This window comes from Gigantopelta aegis, chromosome 14 (genome assembly GCF_016097555.1).
Source record: "Gigantopelta aegis isolate Gae_Host chromosome 14, Gae_host_genome, whole genome shotgun sequence".
Taxonomy (NCBI): Eukaryota; Metazoa; Mollusca; class Gastropoda; order Neomphalida; family Peltospiridae; genus Gigantopelta; species Gigantopelta aegis.
In genome coordinates this window covers 21,084,282-21,096,832 of record NC_054712.1, presented here as the reverse complement: position 1 = coordinate 21,096,832, position 12,551 = coordinate 21,084,282, and the positions used below count along the sequence as shown (strand labels likewise).

The following is a 12,551-nucleotide window of genomic DNA, read 5'->3' as shown; positions in this document are numbered from 1 at the left end:
TAACCCACAGTCCCAGGAGCAGGCAAGCACAGTGTGTCAACAATATCAGATATCAAGAACAAACAGCAGAATTTACAACACAGCAGACAAAGTGTATTGTCAAGGTGTTGTGTATAATGCTCTTGTGCAATAACTTGCAGTGATACTGCACTGTGGAAAATATAAAGGAAGCTACAGTGTTTGTGGAGACAGGCGGACTACTGTGCATGTAGTTAATTGTACAAACTGGCCAGGTGACACTAACCTATATGCACATGTGATGGCCTACTTACTGTACACTTTAAACCACAGTCCAGACTTCTAAAACAAGGAGATTAAATATTGAGATCATCTTTCCTGTCTACACACTGCAACAAGATGGTTAGTTGTTAACAATTAAATCAAGTTAGTAATTAATCAAGATGAAGTTAATGAGCTGATGTATTTGTGTTTTTTGATGATCTGGATAAAGTTAATTAATAATTAAATGAATTAGTAGATCAAGTTAATATTTTAATGTATTCCTGGAACAAGTTGTTAATTAAATGTATGTATTACCAGATCAAATTAATATTTTAATGTATCAGTGGCATAGGAAAGTGCCAAAAAGTGAGGGGCACACTTTTATATTTACACACTTTTACACTATTATAAAGCAAATATAAAGCAAAATATCTGAAAAGTGGGAGAGCACATGCCCCCTTGCCTCCCCGCTTCCTATACCAGTGTGTGTTAATGGAAGACGTTAATAATTAAATTTATTACAGGATCAAGTTAAATTTCTAATATATTACTGAATCAAGTTAATAATTTGTATTGGATCAAGTTAATAATTATAATATTTTAATGTATTACATGTATGTGATCAATCAACAAGTTAATAATTCAATTTATCATATAATAGCTAGCATATCCAGTGTAATCAAAGTATGTGATATTTTTCAGATTCAGTGTTCGAGATTAAATTTCTTGGCCAGTATCCCAAATGGATACTAACATTTCAAAATCTGGTATCCCACCTGAGAATTTAGTATTATATGGCATCCCAGTGGGATACTGGGTTCTTGAAGTCTGGTATCCAAAATTAAATTCTGGTATCCCCGGGATATCGTTAATCTCGAACACTGAGATTACATACTCTGAGAATTTGATAACTTTGCAAATTAGATGTAAATTAACCGAGATCATGGCACTACGTTTATTGACATTTAAGCAAACATACTATGGTGACACTCCATAATTGATGTATGCAGTCATCAAACAGAAACGTAACACTGAAAGCTATCTAGCATTCAGAAAACAGAAAACGTTAAGCACTCATTCATTTTTATGTAAGAATATCCAAAATGACGTCATTCTAGTTCATCATTTCCATAAAAAAAAGACGCCACCGTCACATATTATTATGTCATTTTAATATCTAGTAAAGGCGAACTGGAATTAAAGTTGCCAAAGGCTCGGATGTACAACATTCATTCATTCGAGACAGATAATTAATAATTTCTCGTAGCTCATTAGTTATTATCTAAATCATCAGCTGTTGGATGTCAAACATTTGGTAATTCTGACATATAGTCTAAGAAAGGAATCCGCTATACTTTTCCATTGACTCTGTCACTGCCACCTAAAATTACCTATATTTTGCCTTTGTTATGGTGAAATAAGCCTGTTGGCCACTGGGGGCTGGTGTATCGACTGACCCACAAAAGTTCCCCCCTGACTAACTGCAGCCCTGAAGTATTATTGGATCAAATTAATAATTAAATGTACTGTCTGGCATGGCTGCCAACAGATCATAACAGACTGCAATTATATATACACTTGTATGGATATCACAGGTTAAAAAAGTTCTACAGTACAACCCCTCTAAACCGGACACCCTTGGGACCAAGACAAATGTCCGGTTTTAAGAGGGATCCGGTTTAGAGATGTTAAGTTCTGTCCTGTTTTTTAAAAAGGGACTGGGTAAAACGTCCAGTTTTGAGGGAATTCCGGTTTACAGAGGGTCCGGTCTTGAGAGGTTTCACTGTATTAACTTTATCGCCGATACTCTGTATTATCTAATATATAGTTTTTCATTTCTTTTTATACCTTTAGATCACTAAACAATTTGTGTTTCATCTTTGTAATTAGTAATATTAAGTCTCTTGGGGGTGTTTCAGGGATATGGTGGGTCAGCGTTTAACAATTATAGAACAGAAAATGAGAGAATTAAAACAAAACACAGTCCCCTCCCTATGCATTTTTAAATTGTTTTCCTTATAGAAAGATTTTTTTTCATTTCATATCAACTTATTTTCGTGCTTATATCCAATTAAGGTTCAAGCACGCTGTCCTGGGCACACAACTCAGCTATCTGGGCTGTCTGTCCAGGACAGTGAGTTAATTTTTGCTCTGGGTGGGATCCGGTACCGGGCTGCGAACCCTGTACCTACCAACCTTATGTCCGATGGTTTAACCACGACACCACCGAGGCCGGTGTGATAGAAAGAAAGAAAGTTTGTTTTGTTTAATGACACCACTAGAGCACACTGATTTAGTAATCATTGGCTATTGGATGTCAAACATATAGTTATTTTGACAGTCATAGAGAGGAAACCCGCTGCATTTTTCCATTAGTAGCAAGGAATCTTTTATATGCACCATCCCACAGACAGGACAGCACATACCACAGCCTTTGAGATACCAGTCGCGGGGCACTGGATGGAACAAGAAATAGCCCAATGGGCCCACCGACAGGGATTGATCCTAGACCGACTGCACATTGGGCATGCGGTTTACAACTGGGCTATGTCCCGCTCCTTTTTTGTTGATAGAGAACATTACATGCCATTAATAAATATAATAATTGAGCACTTGTGGTATATAGTTCATTATACAAAGCTTGCCAATTACCGTAGTTAATTTCCATATAATTAGCTATAATAGTATGCACATGTACACACATGAAGATTGTACTTAATGTGACATAGGTTGTGGGTGCATGTGTTATGTGAACAGAATGTCATTCTATTGACTTTATTTCAAGTTTTGCCTTTTTCCGTGTTGATATTTTTTGATGAAAGAACTTCCTCAAAAATGTCTTTCAACAAAAGGAATACATGTCAAATTGAAATGTAACACTTCCTGGAGCAGAATGCACATGTAGCTTAGTGCACAAGATATACATCTAGTTCCTGTCACAGGATAATCTCAAGTCACCAGATATTAATTAATACAATTAAAATATTTTTACATTTCATTTCGCTGGGTACAGGGCTTCTAGATTATGGTAGCCTCATTCCCATGGCTTGTGATATAACTACTATTACCATGCCCGACGGCTAGTGAAAACCCCCAGAAAGAAGAGTCAAATGTTGTAGTGTAAGTCTATTTTGTAAGTATGAATATCCTGATCCCCACCCCAACCCCCGATGTTAGTGTTTTTAATCTCTATCTCCCTCTTTAGGTAACATGTCTTTTATATGCACTTTCCCAACTGACAGGATAGCACATATGTACCATATGAAAATAAGACCACCACGAATAAAAGTGATTTCACAGTATGCCATATCTACTATCTACATGTACATACTGATCAATATGAAATCAAAATAAATCAAAATAAATGTATAGTGGAATATCAAAACTCTGTATTATTATTAAAGGCGCAGATCCTAGTTTCAGACTGTGAAAATGGACACTAAGTTTAGTTAACCTACAAACCTGCAACACACATTTGGATAAGGTTATGACAGAGAATCTAAAGTATGTGATGTTTAAATGGGGAAATACCGTCTGTAAATAACTAAAGCTGGTCTTGATAACCATTACTTCTCAGACGAACATGTTTTTAGAATTATGAAAACTGCATTTTGGGATATTACAAACACCTGGATGATGTCAGGTATACGAAAATGAATATATTCTAAACAATAAAATGTAAGCACTTCTAATTTAAATGATCAAAAACGGCTTTAACAGTGAAACGTGTTGTATATAGTGTTTAAAAAAACTAGGGTCTGTCACTTTAGTGGTGTTCTTAATTTCAGCAGGGAAAACGAGTGACCCTGACATTCCAGGTGGCACCTGCTGCCCCGAGTTTATGCCACCTGCACTTGAACTGGTCCTGGATGAAGACCAATATTAACAATCTGTGTGTAATCATCCATGTTGAGACAACGGGAGATTCGTTTTTCATGTTTCTGTCGCTGCGATCGCTTGCCGAGTGTGTGAATCTTCCACTGAACACAGATCTGTCGTCTGGGTCATGTAAAGTGTATGTCTACGGGCTGGAGCGGACAGACACACCCTACTTTTATACAGTCACTGTGAGTGGAGTGAGGAAACTAACAAAACTTGGCACGTATATGTACATTTTGATCGCTTTACAATAGGAATGGGAATGTATAGCTCAGATAAGGAAAAGGAAAGGAATGATTTAATTACAGACAAATACACACACACACACACACACACAATACACGTACACACACATAACAAATACATACACACACACACAACAAATACACACACACATTACACACACACACAAACAAATACACACACACACACAACAAATACACACACACACACAACAAATACACACACATACACAACAAAGAAAGAAAGAAATGTTTTATTTAACAACACACTCAACACATTTTATTTATGATTATATGGCATCAGACATATGGTTAAGGACCACACAGATTTTGAGAGGAAACCCACTGTCGCCACTCCATGGGCTACTCTTTCTGATTAGCAGCAAGGGATCTTTTATTTGCACTTCCCACATGCAGGATAGCACAAACCATGGCCTTTGTTGAACCAGTTATGGATCACTGGTCAGTGCAAGTGGTTTACACTTATCCATTGAGCCTTGCGGAGCACTCACTCAGGGTTTGGAGATGGTATCTGGATTAAAAATCCCATGCCTCGACTGGGATCCGAACCCAGTACCAACCAGCCTGTTGACCGATGGCCTAACCATGACGCCACCGAGGCCAGTGCATACACAACAAATACATACACACACACACCCAAACACACAACAAATACACACATGTCCCCCTACCAGGCCCAACAAATGTTGGTACATGTTATCTCCTATGTTCAAGAGATGTTCTGTGAAAAATTGGTAAATCCCCATGAAAGTCAAACTTGATCTGTAACAGAACATGATAAAGCTATACACATTTCAGCTCAATATCTCGACGCATTGTGAAAAAAGATCTGAAAAACTACATTGTATAAGTGAGAGAGACAGACGGATGGACAGACAGACAGACAAACAGAATAATGGAGGCAAAACCTATATTCCCTTCCAGTTGGATAGTTAGGGGACTAATAAATGTATCAGAAAAAAGAAAAACTTCATGACAAAACTTTTGTCTTGATATGACTAGAAAACCATTTTTACCATTTTACAATGCCATGAAAGCCCATGCAAATATGTCACGTGCAGTGGAATTCTGCGCTGTGATTGACTGAAATACTTTATTGTGTCATCAGGGTTCAAGCTATGGAAAAGCTGATAAATGTACTATTTAAAAAAAAAAATGCTTTATTGAATCGTGGGCCTATAATGGCAAATATTGTGAACTGTAATTAATTGCCGTGCCTCTAGTCCTTAGAGTGTGAATGGTCCTGTGACCCATTGAACCTCAGAGGTTGGAAAAACAAGGAATGTTTACAATAACTTAAAGGAAACATGTCACGTAAACCATATTTGGCACCAACCATGTACAAGTAATTATAAATTGAATCACCTAAAAAAAATTTTTTATAAAAAATTAATTACTTAAAATATCTCCATAAAAGAACCCCAGATACGAGCTCTTAGCGGAAATTGCCGATCTTTAATGAGCAGGGCAATCACGAGGTCCGTGACGTCAGAGACGCGTCGCTTGATCTGAAGCCTTACACTTAAAAGCATTAGTCCGTACCACTCATAAAGAATCTAAGACTTGCACAGCTTACCAAAACAATGAGTGTTCGTTTGCAAAACGTTTTGCCGTATCAATATGAGCTGTTAGTAAATGAAGAAAGACACACATTTACTTACAACAGTGATACTGAAGAAAAAACGGATAGCGAGTCGGAGGGTGGAGAAACTGATGGTGCCAGACCAGACCGGTCGACCAATTTACAGCCCGGAGCCCGAAAGTAACCCGGAGACAAAACCAAAACTCGATGCTAATGCCGAGGTGTATACTGTTCATATTTAGCATAAAGATACACCTCGATATGATGTATTTAAATATGTAAAAAAATATAAATGTAGGACAAACATTTTTGGTTGTTTTTTTTTTTTAGAAAATATCGCATTTTTTATGTTCGGGCTGTACATAATGAAATCTGTATGCACAGTGTAAACAAACGCTTTAATTTACGACAAGGCGCTTCACTTTCATTAACCTGGCTTGTAAAAACAACATAAATGACTTGAGAGTATAATCAACTTTTAAACTAAATATATTTCTATTTGCATCAATAGAACGAAATGGGGTTATAGTATTTTTCTCTCATAAAAAAAGTAGCATATTATTAGGCCTATTGGTAGGGTGCGTTAGAGTAAAAACGACCACTCACGATACCCAATTGATAATTTTCTTTTTCTTTTGGTACTACGTAATTGGTCAGTTTTGTAATTTTAGATGGGAAAGCCTACTTAATCAAGGGTTTTACAGCATTATTTACAGTAATGAAGCAGGGCGGCTGATAATGTCCATTAACATTGTACTATAGTCGCGACAGGTTACGCCACAATACCCTGTGATCTTAAAAAAACTGGCACGTATTTTGTACGTATGTCTAGACCGTGGTAATCACTTACCTGGTCGATACCCTGCAATATACACCTGCCAGTCAGGAATCACATGTGCAGGCCACGGAAAGAAAGGACCAATTAACTAAAACAACACTCCGATTCTCAAGTCAGCCCGTGGATGAAACATAATAGTTATTTCGACACCGACAGTAGTGGTTTATTTTGTATTGAACTTCGTGTTGCTTTGGGGCTTCGGGCGATGAGGAACGTTTTTGTGACGTATTCCGCCCGAAGATTAAAAACATTATTTAAAATTATTATTGTTTTCTACACGTTTTTTAAAAACATATTTAAATACATCGTACTGAGATGTATCCTCATGCCAAATCCCATGTTTGTATATGCCATATTTAATTACTTATTGACGTTTCCTTCTTCGGACGGTGAATACAGATTTTGTTATGTAGGCCTACAGCCCTAACATGAAAAATCTTTTTTTTTCCAAAAAAATTAATAAATAAAAAATTCTACATTTTTGTTTTAACATATATAAATACATCATGCTGAGGTGTATCTTTGTGCCAAATATGTACAATGTACAATGTACACCTCGTACACCTCGGCATTCGCAACCGAGTACTGTTTTTGTCTCCGGGTAACGTTCGGGCTCCGGGCTGTAAATAGGCTGACACCAAAGTACTATGCGGTGTTGGTGTCCAATATTTTCTTTTGCGATAAAATACACGCGTCTTTCTTCGGATACAATCCTTTGGAAAACCATAAAAAGACAATCCCGATCGTTTAAACTGTTTATTTTTACACCCAAAGGCCGTGCAGTACGGCACTGTTGGGACTGAAAAGATCGTAAGCCCCTTACTCCATATATAAACAGTTAACAACAATGGAAGAGTACAGCGGCTCTGACGTCACTTCCCTTTTTTTCCGGACGCTCACGAAGAAATATGCATAAATCGTACTTTGATACTGATTAGCGTAATTTCTTCATTTTAAGTTAACTAAACGTATTTTATTGTTATAAAGTTATTTGTATATTATTTTTATATCATTTTTCTTTTAAAATGAGCTATAATATGGTCTCGTGTCATGTTTCCTTTAATACCCCAAGTCATGTTAAAACACATTTTTTAAAAACTGCAGGCACTGTCACTACTCGATCTGGATCTAAAATATGAGAGAAAGGATCTGCTGCTGTAACATCATTTATTCTTTCCAGTTAGCAACAATGGATCTTTTAGAAGCACTTTTCAACAGACAGGACAGTACATACCATGTTATTTGGTATATAAATTGTGAAGTACTGATTGGGAAGGAAAACCCCATGAATCCGCCGAGGGTTATTGATCTTGCAACCCACTGTACCTCAGGTATATGAGTGCTCTACCACTGAGATTCATCCTTCCCCACAAACAGACGACTAAAATTCTGCTGATTACTACGACAAATCAAAGCAAAAATACAAGAAGTTTATATAATTTCCATTCTTTAAATTTCAGGTGAAAATCTGCAATGGAAGTTGGACTTGGGAACGCACGATGTAGCTCATATGGCCTTAATTAAGTCTAATGACAGTGAAGTGCTGGTAAGTTGCACAATAAATAGTGTCTTTTAATACTCCCACCATTTATTCTTCATTTATGCCCCATCGGTGGGCCCATTGGGCTATTTCTCGCTCCAGCTAGTGCACCACGACCGATATATCAAAGCTATGATATGTGTTATTCTGTCTGTGGGATGGTGCATATAAAAGATCCCTTTCTGCTAATCGAAAAGAGTAGCCCATGAAGTAGCGACAGCAGGTTTCCTCTCAATATCTGTGTGGTCCTTAACCATATGTGTACGTCGTTAAATAAAACATTTCCTTCCTTCCACTGCAAGTGTTCAAGCAACAGATGTATTGTCATTTCCAGGATCCTTTTGCCATGACACACAAACGCGTATCTCCCAAGAAGATCCAACTGAACACCGAACCCAGCACCTTGCAGCCAAACGTCCTGGTCATCATGAAGCAACTGTCCAGTGAGTTGTTCTGGTTGACCTCACCGACCAAATCATCTGTCGAGATACCCCAGGAAATGATGTCGTCTGGCACCGTGATGGTCAAAGTGTATTCACTACAGAGGACACACTGCAGCACCGGGTTGAAGGTTTACAAGAAGAAAACATCCTCTGCAGAAGTGGAAATCAAATGGCCAGATACAAAAGAGGCACCAGAAAAATTGCCAGGTGAGATATCAAACACTTGGGCGAGACGTAGCCCAGTGGTAACAAGATCACTTGATGCATGGTCAGTCTGGGATCGATCCCCGTCGGTGGGCCCATTGGGTTATTTCTTGTTCCAGCCAGTGCACCACGACTGGTATATCAAAGGCCGTGGTATGTGCTATCCTGTCTGTGGGATGGTGCATATAACAGATCCCTTGCTACTAATGGAAAAAAATGTAGCAGGTTTCATCTCTATGACTGTCAAAATTACCATATGTTTGACATCCAATAGCCAATGATTAATAAATCAATGTGCTCTAGTGGTGTCGTTAAAAAAAAAAAAAAAAAAAAAAAAAAAAAAAAAACGTGTTGATCCATGATCCACTATGATAACTGGTCACAGATCTAGCATTGGTGTGTGTGGGGGGGTGGGGGGGGCATAATATTAATGTAATGTAAATTCAGTGACTGATAAACATCCCATATCCACTCCCCCCACCCATTACTTGACCAAAAACATGAGGAGGTTGGGGAGAGGCAGCTTCATTCTTCTTTTTTAGAGCTCAATGGTAAACTGTCTGCTGATGGATTCATATCAACCAGCTAATGTCCCATGACTGGTATATAGCAGTTTGTGGTTTGTACTGTCCTGTTCAGTGTCCCATCACTGGTATATCAGAGTTTGTGGTTTGTATCATCCTGTCTATGGGGAAATACATACAAAAGATCCCTTACCTGCCTTTTGGCAAGAACCCTTAATGGACCCAGGTTTTGTTTCTCATACCACCCAATACCCATGTCAGGTACATCAAAGTCTGTGGTTTGTATTGTCCTGGCTGTGGGGAAGTGCATACAAAAGATCCCTTACCCGCATTTTTGCAGTATATTAGCCTACGTGGCCTATGAGGAGGCAGCAAATGTCCTCTCAATTAGATTGCTTACGTAATGTTAAACAAATATTTCTTTCCTTTCTCTTGGTTTTAGACATGAGCATCAAGAAGTTGAAAACGCTGAAGGAAAAAGCTGCAAATTACATGTCCAGGAAAAAACACGGCATGTACATAATAAGCCACCTGTACCGAAACAAGCCCCCCGCCTACTTCCACAACATCATGAACCTACAGGACGGCATCATGGAGACGTACCGCAAGGACTACAATGGCGATCCGGCCTGCAGCATCAACAACGCCATCGACGGACTCTTCTTCAGCACGGGCCTCGACCGCAAGACCAGACAACCACCCGAGTTCTCATTCTTTGGTGCAAAGCGACTTCACGTTCCAGCCCAGTGGCTGCTGAACGACAACACCAACATGTATTTCGCAGACTTCTACTGTCACTACCAAAACCACTACGTCTGCGTGGTCGTCGCGGAGAAAGGATCGCGAACCGACATCTTCTGTCAGAGTAAACTGCTCCAGCTCGATCCGTACGAGAATCCGTTTATTTGCAGGAAGAGGCATCCCATTCTCACTGAATATCAGGCAGTCTACGTAACGGTGGCTGTATACGTGGAGCTTTTTTACACGGAAGATATCGACATCGGGTCCATGTTCAAGAGATACCCTTCCGTTGTTTATTTTACGAGGGTCACTCCCGTGGGCAGAGGGAAAAGCAAAAAATATGGTATTCCGAAAAACAAAAATTGTAAAATTTGTGTCTTGTAGGACATAAGTAAATTTGTTATCTGTTTATGGTTCACTGTAAACGGTGCTGTTAATATTGTATAAGACATGCAGGGTTGTGATGCCAATATATAAAAAAAAATAACTTTTGTGCGAATGATTGTATTATGTGCATTGTGTTTATGAGCTGCATGTATGCCATATGTTTATGCGTGTGCAAGCCTGAGAGACTGTGTGTGTGTCCGTGTCTGTGTGTGTGTGGGGGTGGTGGGGGGAGTGCATGTGTGTGTGTCTTTGTGTGTGTGTGTGTGCACGCGCGCGCACGTGCCTGTACATATATGCACATATGTGCCTGCATTTGTTCTTTAAGGATCGTTGTAGAAACTGACTAGAATGAATGTTTTCACAGACTAGTCATGGTTATCATCTTTACAGTGAGGAGTTGTTATACAAACTACATTCCATTTTGGTAAACCATCCACTCCTAAAAAAGATTAAAATTTGTTTCGCTTAATAACACCACTAGAGCACATTGATTTACTAATCACTGGTTACTGGGTGCCAGACATTTTGTAATTGTGACACATAGATGTAGTGAAAACTTGCTACATTTTTTCATTAGTAGCAAGGAATCCTTTATATGCATCATCCCACAGACAGAACAGCACATACCACAGCCTTTGACATATCAGTCATGGCCATCCACTCATAAAAGCGTATGTCAAAAATGTTTTCAACAATTTGTAAAGGTATACTACACTGGCATTAAACCACACCCTTGGCATAATGCAAAGAAAATTTTGTTAATTGTGTACACACCCATCAACATTAATTTTATAATTTATATTTGTTAATTTATTACTGAAATGTATATATGTGTATTTCACTCATGATTGAAATGTTTTATCAATAAACCATTGTTCTTCATAATTTGTTAATTTTTATAACAGCTAGTCCTTTCCTGCTAAACCTTTTAAAGCATAGTGAACCCGTTCATGTCAAAACACTAAAACAGACCCCCCCCCCCCCCAACATAGCCCCTTAAAAAAACCCTGCTGCCACCACAACCTATTCCATGAACATGACGAAATCCAAGAAAAGATGTACAATTTTATAAATACAAGTTCATAGTAATTTTATTTGTTCCTACCTGAGCATATTTTAAACTATGGCTATACAAAACGCTAACATTTCATGATGCTAAATATAAACTAAAGTCCGATTAAAGCAAAAATCAAACAAGTCTTAAAACGTATACATATTTAATAGCGATTTCAATTAATCAACTGTGAACAATTCTACTGGATTTCAGAACCAAGGCAAATAAAAAGTCGTACACTACCATTTGTGGCACAATAATTAAAACTATTGTCACATCGGGCGCAGTGTCGCAGCAAAGCAAAACAAAATATAATTCGATGTTTGTAACTTTTAACAATAAAGACACATAATTGTGGTTAAAAATAAATTAGTTCTGTCAAAGTGAGAAGAGAACAGTATCAGAGCATTGTTTACTAGTACGTCTCAGTGGAAAAACAGCTTACGAACCCTGTACATTTTCATTGGACTGATTAAGTGTGGTTGTTTCATTGGCGATTAACTGGACTAACAACAGGCTATAGATTAAGCAATAAATACAGCAAACAATACTAATTAGTTTAGATGTATAACATTGTAATGTTTTTATTAAAATTAAGTTGGAGACGAGCAGCGTCACTTGGATGTTTGAGGCTATATTTCAAACCAGAAATAGTGTGCATTGCATAAAATCAAAAAGTATCAAGTGTTCTTGTGACAAGTCGGTCGTAAAAAAAAAAAAAAACGGCTTACGTTTTTAAACAAATGTTTGATATGTCAAACTCGCTGAAGTATTATGTCACTAATATGTTACTGATATGGATTTCGCTAATTTTAAGGTCGCTAATATTTTCTGATTTACAGTATATGATGTTATTTCGACCCCTGAACAAGAG

The 12,551-nt window shown here is 38.0% G+C and overlaps 2 protein-coding genes across 11 annotated transcripts in view; one reads left to right on the top strand and one right to left on the bottom strand.

Annotated features, from left to right (window-relative positions):
- Window positions 1–12,551, bottom strand: part of LOC121388129 (golgin subfamily B member 1-like) — a 216,354-nt gene that overhangs the window by 48,819 nt on the left and 154,984 nt on the right. The gene's annotated exons all lie outside the window — the stretch shown is intronic.
- LOC121388131 lies at window positions 19–11,498 on the top strand. Of its 2 annotated transcripts, XM_041519365.1 has the most exons (6): window positions 19–360; window positions 3,236–3,342; window positions 4,011–4,320; window positions 8,245–8,330; window positions 8,659–8,974; window positions 9,938–11,498. In XM_041519365.1, exons 3-6 carry the CDS (start codon window positions 4,092–4,094, stop codon window positions 10,618–10,620), a joined length of 1,314 nt encoding a protein of 437 aa, XP_041375299.1. In that variant the 5' UTR covers window positions 19–360; window positions 3,236–3,342; window positions 4,011–4,091; the 3' UTR covers window positions 10,621–11,498. The 2 variants fall into 2 exon arrangements, with proteins under 2 accessions (XP_041375299.1, XP_041375298.1); XM_041519364.1 differs by lacking the exon at window positions 3,236–3,342.

Coding starts and splice junctions, on each gene's coding strand:
- LOC121388131 (XM_041519364.1), top strand. Junction 8,331..8,658: donor CTAATGACAGTGAAGTGCTG/GTAAGTTGCACA, acceptor TGTCATTTCCAG/GATCCTTTTGCCATGACACA. Junction 8,975..9,937: donor GGCACCAGAAAAATTGCCAG/GTGAGATATCAA, acceptor TCTTGGTTTTAG/ACATGAGCATCAAGAAGTTG.